Source organism: Ranitomeya variabilis, chromosome 2 (assembly GCF_051348905.1).
Source record: "Ranitomeya variabilis isolate aRanVar5 chromosome 2, aRanVar5.hap1, whole genome shotgun sequence".
In the NCBI taxonomy this organism is placed as follows: domain Eukaryota; kingdom Metazoa; phylum Chordata; class Amphibia; order Anura; family Dendrobatidae; genus Ranitomeya; species Ranitomeya variabilis.
Genome location: NC_135233.1, coordinates 283,257,604 through 283,279,014, shown reverse-complemented (window position 1 = coordinate 283,279,014; position 21,411 = coordinate 283,257,604). Strand labels below are relative to the sequence as shown.

Genomic DNA, 21,411 nt, shown 5'->3' with positions numbered 1-21,411 from the left:
TGCAAAAGGTCATGTTCAAAAGCTGCCTTCTGTCCTCCATTGGGATGTAAGGAGAATGTGGTGGTCATGGAACAACAATCAGGGGACCTTCACCTGCTGTGTGTTTCCAGCCTATCATGGGGGTATGCCATAAATGTTCACGATTGGAATGCCCCCTTAAAGTTCCAAGCGCCAGTAACTGCATGAAGACCTGTTACCAGATTCACAATACAAACTGCAGTCATTATGAAGTGGATCTTGGATCTCATGGGGCTGGTGTAATTACTTTGAAAAGTCTTTGAGATTGGTTGTGTTATCCTCTAATATTTTCACCCGGCATTTTATTAACTTGCATTATACCTGCATCTATAGACACTACACACTCATCTTCACATCCAAATACCTGCACACATTGGAGACATGGAGGTGACGCTTGGCCTCATTTGGAGCAAGATGTGATGGTAGCTACTTATCTTCTCACTACAGTTCTAAGCCCACCCCTCCCCTAAATGTAACAAGGCACATAATTTCTCATTGAGGAAAGCTTGCAGGACATATAGTAAGTGAATCGATAGATTGCCATCGACTAGATGGAACCAATGGGACCTGTTTGGTGCTATGCCTCAGGACAGGTGTATTTTTGGCTTTAAAGAATAGTTCCACAGGCTGTGCTATTCCATACAGTGGCATCCAATGGTAAAGAAAAAATTATACTGCACGGTATACTAATATATATCTCTCTCTTCCTTCTCGCCCCCTGTGGGGGTGGTCTTTGTTGTCCTTTCTCACTCTTGGGTCCTCTACCAGAGGCCTGGGAGTTTGAGAGTTCTGCGCAGGATCTTAGTTGTTCCCAGCTTTGCACTTTCCTGGACAGAGAGCTCAGATGTTGCTTCTGGGATCTGTTGTAGCCATTTTCCCAACTTGGGGTCACTGCTCCGAGTGCTCCTATCACCACTGGACTCACTGTTGCCTTCACCTGCCACATCTTCTCCAGTTCTCCTTTGAAGCCCTGGTATTTCTCCAGCTTCTCATATTCCTTCTTTCTGATGTTGCCGTCACTTGGCACTGCCACATCTATTATCATTGCTGTCTTCTGATCCTTGTCTGGTTGGTTAGCCAACACCCGCTTGTCCGTCTGGATCTTGAAACCCCACAGGCTAACGCTTTCATTCTCCACCACTTTTTCTGGGGTCTCCTACCTGGACTTAGGTGGACTTCGCCCATATGCTGTGCAGATGTTCCTGTATACAATTCCCGCTACTTGGTTGTGGCGTTCGGTATACGCTGTTCTTGCATTTTGCATCCTGCCATTATGTGTTGGACGGTTTCTGAGGTTTCTTTGCATAGTCTGCACCTTGGGTCTCTTGTCTTGTATGGTAGATTCCTGCTTCTATGGATTTGGTACTTAGTGCTTGTTCTTGTGGCACTATGATTAGGGCCTCTGTGCTGTCTGAGTCCTGCTTTCTCCAGACATTGGTAGGTTTCTCCATGTCAGCCACCTCCATTATCTGTCGAGGGCACATCCCATGCAGCGGCTTGTCTTGCCATGACGCATCATGTTCCTGTTCTTCCTTCCAGATCTGTTGTTGTTGCTGCCTTAGGCTTTCTCTCAGCATCTCATGCTTATCAAGCCTCAACCACGCTCCTTTCTATTAGATCAGGAACAGAACAAACTGCATTGTACTACTGAACCCAACTTATTATATATTGTCGGAGTTAGGCTACTTTCACGCATCAGTTTTTGCCTTCAGGCACAATCCGGCAAATTTTTTATAAAACGGACCCAGCAAAAGTTGCCGCAAGATTCGTTTTTTTCTCATAGACTTGTATTAGCGACGGATTGCAACGGATGAACTCACATTTCATCTGTTTTTTCGCCGGATCCGTTGAAAAATGTTTTTCCAGCGGCTGGAGAAAACTGATATAGTGACATTTTTTTTGTGCTCGTCGAAAAAACGGACATCGCCGTCCGTCGTTTGCTATAATGGAACCCTATAGCGCCGGATTCCGGTTTAGGGGTGTCTCTCTCACCCCTTTATCAGGTAGTCGGCTCCGGTGAAAAAAACAGATCCGTTGCATCAGTTTCTCACAATTTGCAACGGATTCGTTTTTTGTTTTTTTTTAAATTCACCAGATTGAGCCTGACTGCAGAAAAACTGATGTGTGAAAGTAGCCTTAGTCCATTTTATACAGACTCTAACTCCGACTCCACCAGACTGGACACCGACTCCACGCCATGGTCTGCCGGGCGATCGAGGAAGTCTCAAATGCACCTCATCTTCTATCATTAATACAGGATGCTACTTTACACTGCAGCTCTGCTTTTTCAGACCAGCTGTTGGTTATAATAATTTGTCCAATTTCACACATTAGTGAAATACAGAACATTCTCGCAGCTCCTGACCTGAGCTAACTGCTTCATATATGCCAAAGGCTATGTTCCCATGATGGGTAGTCTGTGAGCTTTTGATGTTGCAGCATTTCTACACCTATTAGCTCAATTAAGTTACTTGCGTTTTTTCCATGCATTTTTATCTCGTTTTTGATGCTGAAGGGTTTTTTTTTTGGTACCTCCTGTTTTAAATAAAGATGCTTTGTGTTTAATACCTCTTTGTATTTGTCGTTATTAAAACTTTTACACAGTCGTGTAGTTTGCATGCATTATTCCGCAGCAGAAATGCTCTATAAACTCCTATGTGGATTTCCCATATCTAATGCAATTCTATGGGGAAAATTGGCCCATAAAAGTCAGCACCACAGGTCATTATTCTACAGTAAAAAAAAACAAAAAAAAAAAAAACCCAGTGGCCGTGAGATTTCAATAAATCCCATCCACTTTACTGGAACTGTAAGATGCTGCGGTGAAAATACGCAGAGGAAAAAAGTCATTTTGGAAACCGCCTAAGAATCGGACCGCTCGGGTGGAGGAGCAGGATCGGCACACGTATAAGGGATGCGTGAAATGGGCAGAAGAGCTTTATGTGCCAAATGCTTCCCGTGTACCTTGTGCCATGAACACATGTTTGGGTATAATGATGTCGCTGGTTTTAATTTGTTCCAGTTAAGCTGGGAGATATCCAAACATGGCGAAGAAAAGTGCTTGCGCAAATACGAGACAATGCAAGAGAACATTGTGGTTAGTAAATGGCCTATAATGGGGTTATTCCATAAAAGGAAACTTGCCAAAAATATCCGAAATTGTCTTTTTTGCATGATTATATTACAACTTGAACTATGAATCTCACTGGTTTGTGCCTGCGGCTCCTTTGCAGTCTTGCAGCCCCCTGATCACAGGTCCCGAAGTCACATTACTATCTGCTTCTAAGGCCTCGTTCAGACGTCAGTGACTCGTATTCATGTCTGACGTCGATTACTCGCATTCATGTCCTCTCCATGATTTTCACGGAGACAGCACGTACCAGTCACAGTCTGTGGTTCTACTCACATGTCTGGATTTTTTAGCGGACAGTGTCTGCAAAAAAAAAAAAAATTAAAGAGACGTCTGTTTTTGATCAAAGTAACAGATCAAAATCAGCCATACAGGTCCATGAAAATCAGAGATGGTATCATGTGCAGTCCGCAATTACCATTACAGAAACTTTTTAGCTTTTTTTTTTCTACATATGTAAAAATCACTGGTGAAAACTGAAACGCTCATGAAAATTGGGTCTAAACCACTGATGAAACTCAGACCTTTTTTTTTTTTTTTTTTTCCCTAAATTCTTGGACATGAGTTACGGTAAGTCTGACCTTTCCTATACCAGTCTTAAAGGGAATCTGTCACCCCCAAAATCGAGGGTGAGGTAAGCCCACCAGCATCAGGGGCTTATCTACAGCATTCTGTAATGCTGTAGATAAGCCCCCGATCTATCCAAAAAGATGAGAAAAAGAGGTTAGATTATACCCAGGGGTAGTCCCGCTGCGGTCCGGTCCAGCGCCTCCCATCTTCAGCAGATGACGTCCTCTCCTTGTCTTCAGGCTGCGGCTCCAGCGCAGGCGTACTTTGTCTGGCCTATTGAGGGCAGAGCAAAGTACTGCAGTGCGCAGGCGCCTGGCCTCTGACCTTTCCCGTGGCAGGAAGACAAGAAGAGGACGTCATCTGATCAAGATGGGAGGCGCTGTACCGTAGTTCCATAGTTTTTTACAGACATTATCATTGCTGATAAGCCGATGGGGCTCACAATCTAGATTCCCTATCATTATGTCTTTGGAGTGAGGGAGGAAACTGGAGAACCCGGAGGAAACCCACGCAAACACGGGCAGAATATGCAAACTCCTTGCAGATGTTATCCTTGGTAGGATTTGAGCTACCGTGAACGACAGGAGTAACATTTTTGGCATTTTGCTGAATTTGAGGGGTGGGTGTAGTCATGCCCGATCCCACCCCAGCTGCCATCTAGCGCCACCCATTTTGGCAGAGCTGCTTTTGCACCACTCCACATTGTAATACAAATGTCACGATTTTACACCAGCTTTCCACATGGTTTACATGTATGGACCTAGCATTTATGTACAGTATCATTTTGTATAATTTTGCTAAAGAGACTTTCATTTTTGTTCCCACAGGGCACCAATGCCTCAACATTGGAAAAAGAAATAGGCCCAGAGCAATTTCCTGTAAATGAACATTATTTCGGGTTGGTCAATGTAAGTTTACCTTCATTAGCGCATAATTTGTTGAAATATATCATTTCCTTTCCTTCTTTTCTGTGATGTAAAAGTAGAGGATGCATCAGAATGACTGTGTGGGTATCTTACTTTAAAAGTTTGAGGTCCTGACATTCAGAAGACTCTGCACCATTAGGCTAAGTGCACACGTTGCAGAATTGCCGCAGAAATTTTTGCAACAATTCTGCATCCCTGCCGCGGGTATATCGCATGCGGAATTGGCATGCATTTTCCCGCTAAACACTAGCGTTTTACAAGCGTAATTAGCTTGCAGAATGCTAGCGTCTTCCATGCGATCTGTAGCATCGCTTGGAAAACTGTGACAGGTTGGTCACACTTGTCAAACATAGTGTTTGACAAGTGTGACCAACTTTTTACTATTGATGCTGCCTATGCAGCATCAATAGTAAAAAGATATAATGTTAAAAATAAGTTTAAAAAAATTAAAAATCGTGATATTCCCACCTTCCGGCGTCCCCAGCAGCCTTCCCTCTCCTCGCGATGCTCCAGTCCCAGTAATGCCTAGCAGCAATGACCCCAAATGACGTAGCATCTTGCGAGACCATTACATTATCACAGGTCATTTTTGCAAGGCATTACTGGGAACGGAAGCATTTTCGAGGAGCGAGAAGGCTGCGGGGGACGCCCAAAGATAAGAATATCACGATTTTTTTATTTAAATTTTTTTTTTTTTTCAACAATTGCATGGTTCCCAGGGCCTTGAGGAGAGTCTCCTCTCCTCCACCCTGGGTACCAACTGCACATGATCCGCTTACTTCCTGCATGGTGGGCATAGCCACATGCGGAAAGTAAGCGGATCAGTGCATTCCTATGTGTGCGGAATCGCCGCAATTCCGCACAAAGAATGAACATGCTGCATTTTTTTCTGGAATGCGATTCCGCCCTCAGAAAAAACCACAGCATGTGCACAAAAAATGCGGAATGCATTAAAAATGATGAGATGCTTATGTAAGCCCTTTTTTTTTAGTGTTTTTCGGCGAAAAACAGCCGAAACAACGCTAAAAAACTCTAAAAATCCTGAACGTGTGCACATAGCCTCACGGCTAATAAATCACTGTGCTTATCATAGTAAGCTCATACAGGGACCTTAAAGGAGATGTATTGTCATGAATAACCTTTTTAAATCACATTTAAAATAATGGTGGCCTTTGAAATGGTAATTTTCACACTGGCTTATGTCTCTCGTTCTCTGGCAGCTGTGCAGTGTAGAGTGAGACAGAATGAGCAGAATTCTCTCATGTTTGAAGATAGATGAAAAGCAATCTGTAAGGCTAGTTTCACATTTGCGTTTAAAAACGCAGCGTTTTAAACGCAAACGCAGGTGGTGAAAAAACGCATGTAAACGCGTGCAAACGCTGCGTTTTTTAGACGCATGCGTTTTCGCATGCGGTAAAAAAAATGCGGCGTTTTGACGCGTTTACAAGCGTTTTTTCCTGTGTTTGCATTTTTGAAACGCATGCTGAGAAGTGTGTGACAGCTGCCAATCATCAAAATCAACAAGAAAACCCACTATAAATAGAAATAGCTAGGGTTGGGGTTAGGGTTAGGATCCCTAGGGGTAGGGTTAGGGTTAGGATTAGGGTTGAGCGACTTTTCCTTTTTTGAGGTCGAGGGTTAGGATTAGGGTTGAGCGACTTTTCCTTTTTTGAGGTCGAGTCGGGTTTCGCGAAACCCGACTTTCTCAAAAGTCGAGTCGAGTGAAATCGGCCGATCTTCTTGAAAAGTCGGGGTCGGGGGATCGGCCGAAACACGAAACCCAATGCAAGTCAATGGGAAATCTATATACTTTTATATTTACTTCAGCGCGATATAGCAGAAAAGCCGGTAATTCAATTGCCGGCTTTTCATTTCTCCTGCCTAAACTCGACATGATATGAGACATGGTTTACATACAGTAAACCATCTCATATCCCCCTTTTATTTTTGCATATTCCACACTACTAATGTTAGTAGTGTGTATGTGCAAAATTTGGCCGCTGTAGCTATTAAATTTAAGGGTTAAATTGCGGAAAAAAATTGGTGTGGGCTCCCACGCAATTTTCTCCGCCAGAGTAGTAAAGCCAGTGACTGAGGGCAGATATTAATAGCCAGGAGAGGGTCCATGGTTATTGCCCCCCCCCCCCCCCCGGCTAAAAACATCAGCCACCCCAGAAAAGGCACATCTGGAAGATGCGCCAATTCTGGCACTTGGCCACTCTCTTCCCATTCCCGTGTAGCGGTGGGATATGGGGTAATGAAGGGTTAGTGTCACCTTGCTATTGTAAGGTGCCATTAAGCCAGATTAATAATGGAGAGGCGTCAATTATGACACCTATCCATGCGTTTTTAATGTTAAATATAGGAAAAAAAAGCATGCGTTTTTTTGCGCTAAAACGCAGTGGCAAAAAAACGCAAATGTGAAACCAGCCTAACAAAGTTTTTTTTTTTTTTTTTTTTTTTTCTGTCCCATCTGGAGGGAGTATAAAAGAAGGGCAAAGACCCAGATTCCATTCATGTGTCACTTGCTGGGCTTCTTCCTGTAGTTTTGATAAAACATTGGTTCATCCTCTGCTAGTCTTTTGAGTGATGAGCTCCTGCTATGTAGTCCTTGATATTCTTGAGCTCTGGCTAGTCCCACCACTGATGGGCATCTTTCTTCCTATGCACAATGGAGGCAAAAATCTGTCAATCAGTGTAGTGGACATGGTTATATAGATCTCGTCAGTGAGAGAACGAGCAGATATAATTGTGATATCAAAACTACAGCACGAAGCCTTGTAAGACACCGCTGTCGGGGTGTCTGTCCCTATTTTATGCTGCCTTTAGGTTGGGAGACCTAACCTTGATATCATCTGTATTGTACTGTAGATAGATAAGGCAGGATGGCCCAGATAATGCTCCGTACAGTGCTGGCTGCTCCCTGGTGGGGAGGAGGTAAAGGTATCTTCAAACTCAGCAACTTTACAACGAGAACGACAACGATCCGTGACGTTGCAGCGTCCTGGATAGCGATCTCGTTGTGTTTGACACGCAGCAGCGATCTGGATCCCGCTGTGCCATCGCTGGTCGGAGCTAGAAGTCCAGAACTTTATTTGGTCGTCAGGTCGGCGTGTGTCGTCATGTTTGACATTAAAAGCAACGAAGCCAGCAATGTTTGACATGGAGCTATCAACCAGCGAGAACGAGAAGTGAGTCGCCGTTACGTCACTGGATCGCTCCTGCATCGTTCTGGAGTTGCTGTGTTTGACGTCTCTACAGCGACCTAAACCGCGACGCTCCAGTGATCTAGTTTAGGTCGGCTCGTTGTCTATATCGCCGCAGTGTCGCTGAGTGTGACGGTACCTTTATACTGACATGCATGAGGTGCACACAACCTGCAGTACGGACTATGCTGAAAGTACAGACCTAAAATAATCATTTGTAATCTGAGTAATGATATGGAATTGTGATACATAACTGATTCTCTTTATCTTTCCCTACATCAAACCGATATATAAATCACAAACCATGCAGTCAAAAATTGCAGTAATCGGATCTGTCACCAGATTTCACAATACTGACTGTATACAAAGAGGATCTGTCAGCCAATCTGACGATATAATCTGTGTATATCATGAAATGGATCACCTGACAATCTGTAATCCTTCCTGACCGCTCAGCATTTATGACTCCATGGCCCTGATTCATTGACAATTGTCCCCAGTATTCTAGTGTAAAACTCATACTATCTCCAACATATTTGTGCAACTTGTAGTTTTGCGGCCTGTCGCCACAAGATCCATCAACTTTTTGAAGTGTGTGGGGCTTAGCGAGGAAAGGGGCATAGTTGAGCGCACCAACAAATTCAGCATAATTTTACCGCACCAAGATAACATAAATGACAGTGTATTCCAGCACCGACTAAAGTACATTTATTCCAGCAGCGCACACAACTAAAACATGCACTAAATTCACAAATGTGTCGCATCTTCCGCACATTGGTGTTTTGTTTGCCTGTCTTGATGACCAGTCTTGAATAATTGGAGTCCAGGTGTATTTAAAGAGAATCTATCATCCGGTTTTTGCTATATAATCTGAAGACAGCATGATGTACAGGGTAAAACACAGATTCCAGCAATGCCTTTCTTGTCAAGCTCTGTGGTTTTGTTTTCTTAAGTTCCTTGTGCTAAAACCATAATTTTACAATTGCTGGGAGAAAGTAGCCCCTGCCTCCTGGTTCACCGCCTCCTGTGATGGGCGTGTCTATGGATTTTGTACACAGAGAGCCTGGTGTGGGCGGGGTTAGCTTTCTCCGCTCTGCTCAATCTAAAAGCTCTAATTTTTTCAGAACGGCTGCACCCAGTAATCTAAGTGATAGATCGTTGGATTCAGCTTCTATTTGCCTACATCAGGCTGCTCTCAGATAAGGTAGCAAAAACCTGGTGACAGATTCCCTTTAAGCTGCAAACTAAATCTCCACCCACTTGATTGCCAACTCTTCACTGCCCTGCTGCTGAATTCTGGCACCTGCTCTGAAGCTGCAATCTACATTGCACTACATTAAGATAGAGCCTGTCTGCCAGGGCTGTGGAGTCTGAGTCGGTGTCCATTTAGGTTGAGTTGGTATAAAATGGACCGACTCCTAAAATACATAATAAATTGGGTACAGTAGTTCAGTGCAGGATGTGAGGTAAATGTTTTCATAATAATTTGGGAAAGTTATGAAACGTCCTATAAATGTCTGTTCTGTTCCTGATCTAAGGATCTCGGCTTTTGGTGAAGATGAATCTGTGCTGCACTTTATGCACATGCTCAGTAGTGCGGCAGGGCTGTGGTGTCAGTCGTGGAGTTAGAGTCCACAGCCCTGGTACAATTATTTGCATTTCATAAGTTTTTCAAACTTTTCTCGACAAATACATCAAGTTTATGCAAATACTCATTATATACATGCCCTGGCAGCTGGATATCTGCTTTTGGGACAAATCCTGACTAATGGCGAACTATTCTAGTCTAATCAGTGATTGGAGTTTATCGCAATTTCTGTGTTTGTGTTTGTACACCTGCTTTCGGATTGACTTCCGGTTTTTTTATGGAGTTGAGATCTGGGGAATTTCCTGTCCGTGGATCCAAAATTTAAATTTTTTTGGTTACAGAACCTCTTGGTTATCACTTTTGCCTTGTGACTGCGGTCTCCGTCATGCTGGAAAAGAATTGTTCATCACCAAATCACTCCTGGATCGTTGGCAGAAGTTGCTCTTGGAGGTTGATTAGTTCCCATTCTTCATTCAGTGTAGTGTTCCTAACCAAAATTGTGAGTGAGCCAAGTCCATGGGTGATAAGTCACCCCACATATGAATGGCTGAATAACATCTGTTTAAATAATCTAAGAACACTGAAGCAGCATATTTTGTGAAAACCAAAATTTGTCGGTATCCAAACTTTTGACCATGCTTGTACATTACGTCGCTGATGGAACATTGGAGATTTGCCCGGACTTCAGGTCGTAGCTGTACATCACTGGGCTGGAGACGTCGAAAATGAATATTGATAAAGAGCAAGCCTGGTCACGAGGACTTTCATCAACAGTATACAAGGAGGATTTGCAGCTCTGCAGAAAACGTAGAAAGAAATGGTGTTTATTGATACCCAGCATGTGCATTGGTGAATAATTACTACTCCTCGCCAAGCAAAACAATAGTGGGGATCTCTTGGGGTTCGTTACACAAACTGATAATCGATGATGACCGATGCGTTCGTAACTCGCGACCAGCAAAGGATGTCAGACAAGTGTTTATCCATGAATGAAATGGTTATATAGCGATGGAACGTAACACTGTGCATTGTATCGAATAATCTGGAGTGTACATGTGTTAAAGGGAACCTGTTACCCCAAAAATCGAAGATGAGCTGCGGCCACCGGCATCAGGGGCTTATCTACAGCATTCTGTTATGCTGTAGATAAGCCCCCATGTATCCTGAAAGATGAGAAAAAGAGGTTAGATTATCGGGTCCGGGGCCTCCCATCTTCTTACGATGATGTCCTCTTCTTTGCTTCCTGCCGCGGCTCCTGTGCAGGCGTACTATGTCTGGCCTGTTGAGGGCAGAGCAAAGAACTGCAGTGCGCAGGCACTGGGCCTCCTTGACCTTTCCCGGCGTGAAGACAAGAAGAGGACGTCATCTTATGAAGATGGGAGGCCCCAGACTGGACCGCAACGCCCATCTGACGGGACTGCCCCTGGGTGAGTATAATCTAACCTCTTTTTCTCATCTTTCAGGATACATCGGGGGCTTATCTACAGCATTACAGAATGCTGTAGATAAGCCCCTGATGCCGGTGGGCTTGGCTCACCTTCGATTTTTGGGGTGACAGATTCCCTTTAAGAGTTTAAATACCAGAAGTGATACTATGTATATCCAATACAGGGATTCATAAAGTATTGTAGAAACGTTTCCGCTAGTACTGTACAAAAAATATAATCAAGTTGGCAATAAAATATTTCACAGTTTTTATATGCATTTGCAATAATGATTATGAACCATGTGACACGAATATGGACTCGGCCCAACTCTCCAATAACTACTGAAAAATTGCGTTAAACGATCAACCAATCACTGAAAGCCATTACTATTTAGCGCTGGAATTTCTGCTCCTCCTTTTTGCCGGTCTAATCATTAAACAATAATTATTTACAGAACAGTTTTCAATAAAAGATTTAAGACACAAAATCAATAATGTAGGTGTAAAAAAAAATCTCTATTGAAATATATAAAAATGACACTGCCCAAGCATAATAAGAGGGAGACTCATCCTGATCCCAGTACGCCAGAATCAATAGAAATGCGCACACACACACAAATAGTCCGATTCGGGAATGGACTGCAAATGGACCTACAGTGGCTTGCTAAAGATTTCACCCCCTTAATATTTTTACGTGTTTTGCTACCTCAGCACCTGGAATTTCATTGTTTTTTCTGACAGTTTGCATCAGATCATGTAAAGAACATTCATATATCTGTGAAAATTTGGTTTTATTTTTATTGTGAAGGAAACAAAATAACTGAAAATTTCAGTGTGCATAACTATTCACTCTAAAGTCAGTACTTTGTGGAGCCTCCTTTTGTGGCATTTACAGCTGCAAGTTGCTTTAGATAAATCTCTGAGCTTTCCACATCTTTTCACTGCAATGTTTGCCCATTCCACAAGGCAAAACTGTGCCATCTCCTTCAAATTAGACTGTTTCCTCTGGTGAACAGCGATCTTCAAGTCTGACCACACATTCTCCATTGGATTAAGGTCTGGGCTTTGACTAGGCCACTCAAAAACATTTACACATTTCCCCATAAACCACTCGAATGTTGCTTTAGCATTATGCTCTGGGTCATTGTCTTGTTGGAAGGTGAACCTCCCATATCCATCTCAAATCATTGACAGACTGAAACCGGTTTGGCTCAAGAATAATCCCTGTATTTCGCACCATCCATTGACTTGGACCATTTTGTCTGTCCCTGCTGCTGAAAAACATCCCAAGATGTTCTCGGACCAGACATAGCGTTTACCTTGGTGGCCAAAATGTTCAATTTTTGTCTTATCTGACCACAGCACCTTCCTCCATACATTTGGGGAGTCTTCCACATGTCTTTTGGCAAACTCAAAATGAGCTCTACATTTTGTGTGCAAGTAAAGGCTTTTTCTGCCCACTCTTCCATAAAGGCCTCCTCTATGGAGAGTACAGCTTATTGTGGTCATAAGGACCGATACTCCAGTCTCTGCTTGGGAACTCTGTAGCTCCTTCAGGGTTACCTTTGGTCTCTGTGCTGCCTCTCTGATTAATGTCCTCCTTGCCCGGGCTGAGAGGTTTGGTGGGCAGCCCTTTCTTGGCAAGTTTGTTGTGCTATCATGTTCTTTCCATTTGATGATAATGGATCTGATGGTGCTCCGGGGGATCTTCAGAGATTTGGGATATTTTATTATATCCCTACCCTGACTTGTTCTTCTCAACAACTTTGTCCCTGACTTGTTTGGAGATCTCCTTGGTCTTCATGGGGTTTGGTTAGGGGTGCTTCTTTATTAATGGTGCTGCGGCCTCTGTGATCTTTCAGATAAAAGGGGTGTGTGTGTATGTATATGTGTATATACATATACTTGAGAAAGGCTCTATAGGAGCCGAAACGTCGCCTGCCATGTGGGTCTAAATAGAAAAAAAACACAATTTGACTGAATGGAGGAGTGCTGCTTATTTTTTCTAATGATAGATATACCGTATATACTGACAGACATGTGACACTTGGATTGCACACGGGGATGTCTTGTCACTAAGTATGTTGTGACTTATGAAGATACATTTTTAGGGGCTTTATCGCAAACGGGGTGAATACATATGCACATGTCAATTTTTAGTAATGTGATCCCATAAATTTAATTTACGCCTATATTTTTGTAAATTCACCAACATAGACTATTTAGTGTTGCTGCATCACACACAAATCGGATTACAAAAATATTTTAACACAGGTTGCAATGTAACAAAATAGGTAAAAAGCCAAGGGGATGAATTTTTTTGGGCAAGCCACTGTAAGTGATACTGAAGTGAGTCAATTAGAGAGTGCGTGTATCGGACAAAAAGCAGTGAGATAAATATTACCAAAGTAAAGGAATACTTACCAAGGAGAATCGGAGGCAAAATACGCTAAAAGAAAAATCAAAGTTTTTATTAATACACAAAATTACAATAGAAATATATGATTACGAGTACAGATGAGTTAATAAGAAATAATAATAATCTTTTATATAGCGCTAACATATTCCGCAGCGCTTTACAGTTTGCACACATTAGCATCGCAGTCCCCGATCGCTGTCCTCACAATCTAAATTCCCTATCAGTACGTCTTTGGAGTTCATCCTTGGGTAAAAACAGGTCACAGAATAGTCAGGACATGGTAACTGGATGCGAACAACTAAGAGTTTTCATGAGACATGTAGATAAACTGCTGCCCCTCAACTGGGCTGAATCTACACTCCATAATAGTAGGGCAATAGTCCAATAAGGGGTCTGTAGTCCAGTGTCTGTGAAAAAGTACCAGGAGGCTTATGTTGGACTTAATACATATTATGAGCTTAACAAGTAAGAGGAGTATTTACCCATTATATTTGTCACTCCTGCCTGAACTGTGGCCACATTCCTCAACATGCGTTTCGCGTTGTTGTTGCTTCCTCAGGGGCGTAAAAGTAAAGGATTATATATGCCCGCGATAAGGGCCACTGTACATACCGAGCATGCCCCGGCTAGGCCAGCGCACGCTCTGAATAATGAGGGAGAATGGTGGCGATGATTGACCCTGAGCGTGCCCCGGTGCACGCACACTGCAGTCCTCAGTCTGGGGAGAGGCACACACTTTTTGCATGTGCCCTTCCTATAGTCAGATGCTGAGGTTGCTACTTTTGTGTTATCTTTTCATATTCCCGTCTGTGATGCTTGTATTGGCATTGGTAGTGTTATGTAATGGGTAGATGACTTATTCATATGCACTGAGCACTTTTCTGCTTACCTGGGCAATGCTCCTTTTTGCAAGGGCGAGGGTAAATGAGGCTAGAGGCGCATCTACACTGTTGAATGAGAAAGTGAACATATTGCACCAGTAATTTTGGTTCTCTCCAGAAAGGAGCGGAAAAAAATCAATCTTTGTACAGTAATGTACAGATTATAAAGTAAAAAATGTGTGATGGGTCTTCTTTAGATGCCAGGTTGTGTGCTTTTGCCGACTGTTCACATCCAGTATTTTTCCTATGTGAGTTGTGACTGGTGTAAGGACTGCACATGGAGCGAGCGTTCTCACTGGGCTATGAATAGAAATGCTAAAAATACCAGCGCCTCCTTCTATTTTGGCTGCAGACTAATAGATGCCCTTTGGTTATCTTGAGCATATTCCCGAATAATTGAAGGTGAATGTTTTTTTTTTTTCTTCTTTATTTTTCGTGTTCTTCTAGGATGTGTTTTGCTTCTCTATATATAAAGATCACATTAATGCTTTATTATATGTTAATGTATCTCTGTTCTTTATTTGTAGAAAAGCATTGTTCGGTCCCTAGTTTATTGCACGTTGTTACTGTGATCTGTCACGACCACTTTCCATACAAGACCAGTGACCTTAGAAATACTGACTTTTTATATGAAACCCAGAAACCGAGCTTAAAATGGGCTAATTGCACTTATATTTGGTATTTTTTGATCCTTGTGGCAGGCGAAGGTTTACACCTCAACTTAAATATTTGTTAAAGTGAATGTCATCTGTATTTAAAGGGATTGCCCAATCAATATTTCTTGCAGACCTACCCCTAGAATAATCAATAATCCGATCTGGGGGTGTCCGAAAACTGGCCATCTCCACAATTGGCTGTTATAAGCTTTGGCAGCTGGATGTAAGCTCATTGACCAGAGCTGCACTGAAAAGCTCCATTCACTATGTAGCGGCCACTGCTAGTTACTGCAGAACACTACAATACTCAGGAGCTACACACTGAATGGACCTATGCAGTTCATCTCCGGTCAATGAGCTTACATCCATCCGCTGCAGGGTGATCAGTGAACATGCCAGGTATCTGGACCCACACCGATTTGTTAATGAAACCATCCTAGTCTATACGTCATCAATATCTATTGACCAGATGGCCTTTTTATTAGTTGGATGTGATGTAGCGGTCACATTGCCGTCAAATACTCTGTTCAGGCGATTAATCTGCAGATATGATAGAAAGGAAAGTGCTGCATGCATCTTGGTAGTTTTTGCCAATATCAGCAGAAACTATAACTGACCCTTACTCCAGTGATGTGTCACTTACTGGGCTGCTTGCTGTAGTTTTGATAGAATCACGGTTTTATCAGCAGGAGATCATCACTAGAGGACTAGCAAACCTGCTGCCAGGTAGTCCTTTATATTCATGACATCTGTGTGACCCCGCTGATTGGCAGCTTTCTGCCTATGCGCAGTGTACACAGAAAGCTGCCAATCAGCGGTGTGGGCGGGGTTATACAGAGCTCCGCATTCAGAGAACTGCTAGATCTGAAGCAGATGAAACATGGATTTTAGCAAAATGACAGCAGGCAGCCCAGTAAGTGACACATCACTGTATTTGGGGTTTTTGTCCCAACATTATTCTGCTCTCAAATGTGGAAACCAGAACCTGTGTCAGATTCCCTTTAAGAGACAGAACTAATAATTTTAAAAAGGGAAATGGTGCAATCTGGTGATTCTCTGATCCGATTTCTCGTGTTTTACTATTCTGAGTTTTGATTATATTGTGTTTTTACTTCTATGTACGCTGAATACAGAACATGTTTGTGACCCTCTCGTTACCAGATCTGTTCCTGCACGCACGTTGCCTTGTGACTTACTTATTTTTCTTCTCACTTTCTAGTTCGGCAACACCTGCTACTGCAACTCTGTTCTGCAAGCACTTTATTTTTGTCGGCCGTTTCGGGAAAAAGTTCTGGCATACAAGGTCCAGCCACGGAAGAAGGAAAGCTTACTCACATGCCTGGCAGACCTGTTCAACAGCATTGCCACGCAAAAGAAGAAAGTGGGGGTTATACCGCCCAAGAAATTCATCTCCAGGCTGAGGAAAGAAAATGGTATGTTAATAAAGCTTCCCTGAAAGCATGCGGTAATGGAAGGCGAAGGGTGTGTGAGGTCACCAATCCCCCAATGTCGTTCACAAACTCAGAGTATGGAATAGTTCAGAAAAAGTCTGATCACTGGGACCGCCGCCGATCACCTGAACTAGACGGTGAAGGCTACCCCCCAAGTGGAAGTGATGACGGACATCCAGAGTGCATCCCATGGCTTCTGTTGGCTGCTAGATTCCTCCACATAGAGGATGGATGCTTTTTTTTTTTTTTTTTTTTCGGCAGCATCAAGTTTCGACTTCAGTTATTAGATTTATCCTAGAATTATTTCAAATGCCCTGAAAAGGTTATAAGATATCTGAGGCATAAAACCCTTATCATATAGGGAGCATTGTGTCTCTTCAGCTCTCCTTGTGTGTTTTAGAGATCCATAAAAAAGTATATCGGTATATGTCTGACACTGCACTGCTGGGTAACTGCAGAAATTGGCAAATTTCCCTGCAGAAAAATTCTTCTCCAAATTTTAATTTTGTGAACACATTAGCCCCAATTCATCAAAGCTTTCACCCCAGAAAACTGGCGTTAAGTCTTGAAAAGTCTCAATGTCACGCCAATTTCACCCAGCTCCTAAGTGTGAGGCGGGGAGTAACGGGTCATGGTGACCCACGCTTGTCAAATTCATGTCCCTGGAGTAAAACTTGTGGCATGGTGCACGTAAAGGCTACTTCGAGCCTCGCCGGATTCATTACAGGGCGTCCACCTTTTGATGAATCAGGCTCCTTGCACCCCACCCCCTCATCAAGATCGGTGTGAAGCTGTGAGTTTCGGCTTTGCAGACCCCCAGCCAGTCCATGCATTGCAGTCCGTACCCGGACCATGATAAAGGGGTGTGTACCCTCAAAGTGAAATTTTTTCCGTTTTTATTAGTTTTGGAAAGTAAAATTGTACTCATCGACCTCTTGACAATTGTGATCCATTTTTATGACTCCCTTTTCTACCATGTTTTCATAGGCTTTTAAAGAAGGAATGGGAGAATCAATTTGCAGGACTCCAGTCCATTGGCCAGGTTATATAATCTGTGACCGCTGGGTGGGAAGCCTGTGAATCTCCTCTCCTCCTGGCATGCCCTCCTCTTCTTTTGACATTGCTCCCGCTGGACGCATCATAAAAAGAGCTGGGAATACCAGGAGGTACTGAGATGGACCGGGCCACTGGACTGGAGTCCTGCAAACTGACTTTCCCATCCCTACTAATCACCTGTTAAAACCCATACCGCTCCATTGCGCAGGGGGATATTTCACGGGCGAGTGTTTGTTTTTATTTTATAATGTTTCCTGCAGTCAGTTTACAGGGAATGTGTTAGCAGGTCTATATATCCTAATCGGCAGGCAGCACAAAATGGGGTCAGAAACCTGATTTCAGCACTGGGATCACATACTGGGCTGCTTGCTGTAGTTTTGGGATAGCAGGAGCTAATAACCGAGAGGACTGACTGGCCAAGCAGCAAATAACAGTAATTTATCAAAACTACAGCTAGCAGTCCAATAAGTGATATATTGCTGGCATTAGGGTCTTTGCCCCTAAATTATGCTGCTCTCAGATGGGGTCAAAAACCTGGTAACAGATTCCCTTTAATATAAATCTGAAACGACCCTTTAACCTCTCCCTTTCCATGTAGTACCAGGTACCATTCGCATTCCCCTGCACTGTACTATATACCGTATATACTCGAGTATAAGCCGAGATTTTCAGCCCAAATTTTTGGGCTGAAAGTGCCCCTCTCGGCTTATACTCAAGTCACGGTCGGCGGGTGAGGGGGAGAGGGCGCTGAGGCATACTTACCTGCTTCCGGGGCTCCTGGCGCTCCCCCTGCCCGTCCCACGGTCTCCGGGTGCCGCAGCTCTTCCCCTGTTCAGCGGTCACGTGGGACCGCTCATTAGAGAAATGAATATGGACTCCACTCCCATAGGGGTGGAGCCGCATATTCATTTCTCTAATGAGCGGTAACGGTGACCGCTGATGGAGGAAGAGGCTGCGGCACCGAAGACCAGCTGTCCGGGGGAAGGAGCGGGACGCCGGGAGCAGGTAAGTATTACATATTCACCTGTCCGCGTTCCACACGCCGGGCGCCGCTCCGTCTTCCCGGCGTCTCTCCACACTGACTGTGCAGGTCAGAGGGCGCGATGATGCATATAGTGTGCCCGCCGCCCTCTGCCTGATCAGTCAGTGCAGAGAGACGCCGGGACGGGACGCTGAGGAGCTGCAAGCAAGAGAGGTGAGTATGTGGTTTATTATTTTTATTGCAGCAGCAGCACAGCTTTCTATGGCACATCCTATGGGGCAACGGTGCAGAGCACTATATGGCACAGCTATGGGGCAATAAGGAACGGTGCAGAGCACTATATGGCACAGCTATGGGGCAATTATGAACGGTGCAGAGCACTATATGGCACAGCTATGGGGCAATAATGAACGGTGCAGAGCACTATATGGCACAGCTTTCTATGGCACATCTATGGGGCAATAAGGAACGGTGCAGAGCACTATATGGCACAGCTATGGGGCAATAAGGAGCGGTGCAGAGCACTATATGGCACAGCTTTCTATGGGGCAATAAGGAACGGTGCAGAGCACTATATGGCACAGCTATGGGGCAATAATGAACGGTGCAGAGCACTATATGGCACAGCTATGGGGCAATAAGGAACGGTGCAGAGCACTATATGGCACAGCTATGGGGCAATAAGGAGCGGTGCAGAGCACTATATGGCACAGCTTTCTATGGCACATCTTTGGGGCAATAAGGAACGGTGCAGAGCACTATATGGCACAGCTATGGGGCAATAAGGAGCGGTGCAGAGCACTATATGGCACAGCTATGGGGCAATAATGAATGGTGCAGAGCACTATATGGCACAGCTATGGAGCAATAAGGAACGGTGCAGAGCACTATATGGCACAGCTATGGGGCAATAATGAACTGTGCAGAGCACTATATTACACAGCTATGGGGCAATAAGGAACGGTGCAGAGCACTATATGGCACAGCTATGGGGCAATTATGAACGGTGCAGAGCACTATATGGCACAGCTATGGGGCAATTATGAACGGTGCAGAGCACTATATGGCACAGCTATGGGGCAATAAGGAACGGTGCAGAGCACTATATGGCACAGCTATGGGGCAATAAGGAACGGTGCAGAGCACTATATGGCACAGCTATGGGGCAATTATGAACGGTGCAGAGCACTATATGGCACAGCTATGGGGCAATAAGGAACGGTGCAGAGCACTATATGGCACAGCTATGGGGCAATTATGAACGGTGCAGAGCACTATATGGCACAGCTATGGGGCAATTATGAACGGTGCAGAGCACTATATGGCACAGCTATGGGGCAATTATGAACGGTGCAGAGCACTATATGGCACAGCTATGGGGCAATTATGAACGGTGCAGAGCACTATATGGCACAGCTATGGGGCAATAATGAACGGTGCAGAGCACTATATGGCACAGCTATGGGGCAATTATGAACGGTGCAGAGCACTATATGGCACAGCTATGGGGCAATAAGGAACGGTGCAGAGCACTATATGGCACAGCTATGGGGCAATTATGAACGGTGCAGAGCACTATATGGCACAGCTATGGGGCAATAAGGAACGGTGCAGAGCACTATATGGCACAGCTATGGGGCAATAAGGAACGGTGCAGAGCACTATATGGCTCAGCTATGGGGCAATAATGAATGGTGCAGAGCACTATATGGCTCAGCTATGGGGCCATAATGAACGGTATGGTGCATCTATTTTTATTTTTGAAATTCACCGGTAGCTGCTGCATTTCCCACCCTAGGCTTATACTCTAGTCAATAAGTTTTCCCAGTTTTTTGTGGCAAAATTAGGGGGGTCGGCTTATACTCGGGTCGGCTTATACTCTAGTATATACGGTACTCGCTTTTGGGCAGTTAACCTTCTCTGTAGTCTTCTTGCCGGCTGTTAGTGTTCACAGTATATAGGATTTATAGGCCATTCTCCTGAGATTTCTGTCTGAAGAATACAAAGATTATAGAATAACTGCACTTTTACCAAACATTTGACATGTCATAGAGACTTTTCTGAAGTTTTGATCAGTGGAGGTCCGGGAGCTGAGCCCCCCGCCATCACTAACACAAAGGGCGCTAAGATGAGCGCTGCTGCTTTCAGACTGGAGACAGGCTTGTAGACTTGGCACTGAGCCTGTCTTCTGTAAAGCTTGGACTGAGCCTTCTGCCCTTTGCATAAGTGATTAGTAGGGGTGCCAAAGTGATCAGAACCTCAGACACTTATGTATGGCATCACTTTTTCATCAGCATGGGACCAGCTACTGTTGACCTTGAGAAAAAGGTGACGGAGTGCCGATTGAAGGTTTTTCTGCACAGTCATGCTCCTATGCAGGGATCTGCAGCAGAGTCACAATTTACTTGAATCTGCTCTTTAACCCTGTTATTATAGGCATCTAATATATCTGTGTTGAGACCCCGGCCCCTTAATAGCCACATGACAATGTGGCTGTAGGGTTAGCCCTAGGAACATCACATCATCCAGATGGACCCCAATGACTATAATGGGGTCTGGTTTTTTTTCCATTGGAATGGAAGTAACTTTAAGACTAGCACAGCATGCTGCAAGCCGTCTACCAGTAAAGATGCTGGAACGTGCCTCCTAGTAGGACTTCTCTCCCGGGTGATCTTGGCCTCACTTGGTTCAGATCTCATTGACTTGAGGGATCTGTGTCTGAGAGATGCTGAGAGACACAAGTTTGTCTCACAAGATGAGTGACATCGCCATCTAGTGGATTAGTGTGCTGGCCGTGAAATCCCTAGTATTTGATCTGAGCTCACTTTACATTTTACAAACTGGAAGGGGAAGACGGGGATTTTTTAATGATCTTTGAATAATGTGGGACCTGATGAAGAGCATTTTTTTCTGCAGTCTTTTATTTTCCTCACTTATTGATCTTTTTGCCGATTAAAGCCTGTATGAACTTATAGAGCCGTTCACTCCCCGTCAGCTGTGGTATACACTGTTCAGTAGGGTGGCATGGTAGGTCAGTGGATGGCATGCTTTGGGTCCCAGGTTCAGATCCGACCACGGACAATATCTGCATGAGGTTTCAAT

General features: G+C 44.1%; 1 protein-coding gene across 1 annotated transcript in view; it reads left to right on the top strand.

Moving 5' to 3' along the window:
• The window catches only part of LOC143805563 (ubiquitin carboxyl-terminal hydrolase 12-like), a 53,398-nt gene that overhangs the window by 19,754 nt on the left and 12,233 nt on the right, over positions 1-21,411 (top strand). Inside the window, exons 2-3 of the mRNA XM_077285056.1 lie at positions 4,546-4,626; positions 16,040-16,253. Coding sequence (XP_077141171.1) covers positions 4,546-4,626; positions 16,040-16,253 — 295 coding nt within the window. The remainder of the gene's footprint in view (positions 1-4,545; positions 4,627-16,039; positions 16,254-21,411) is intronic.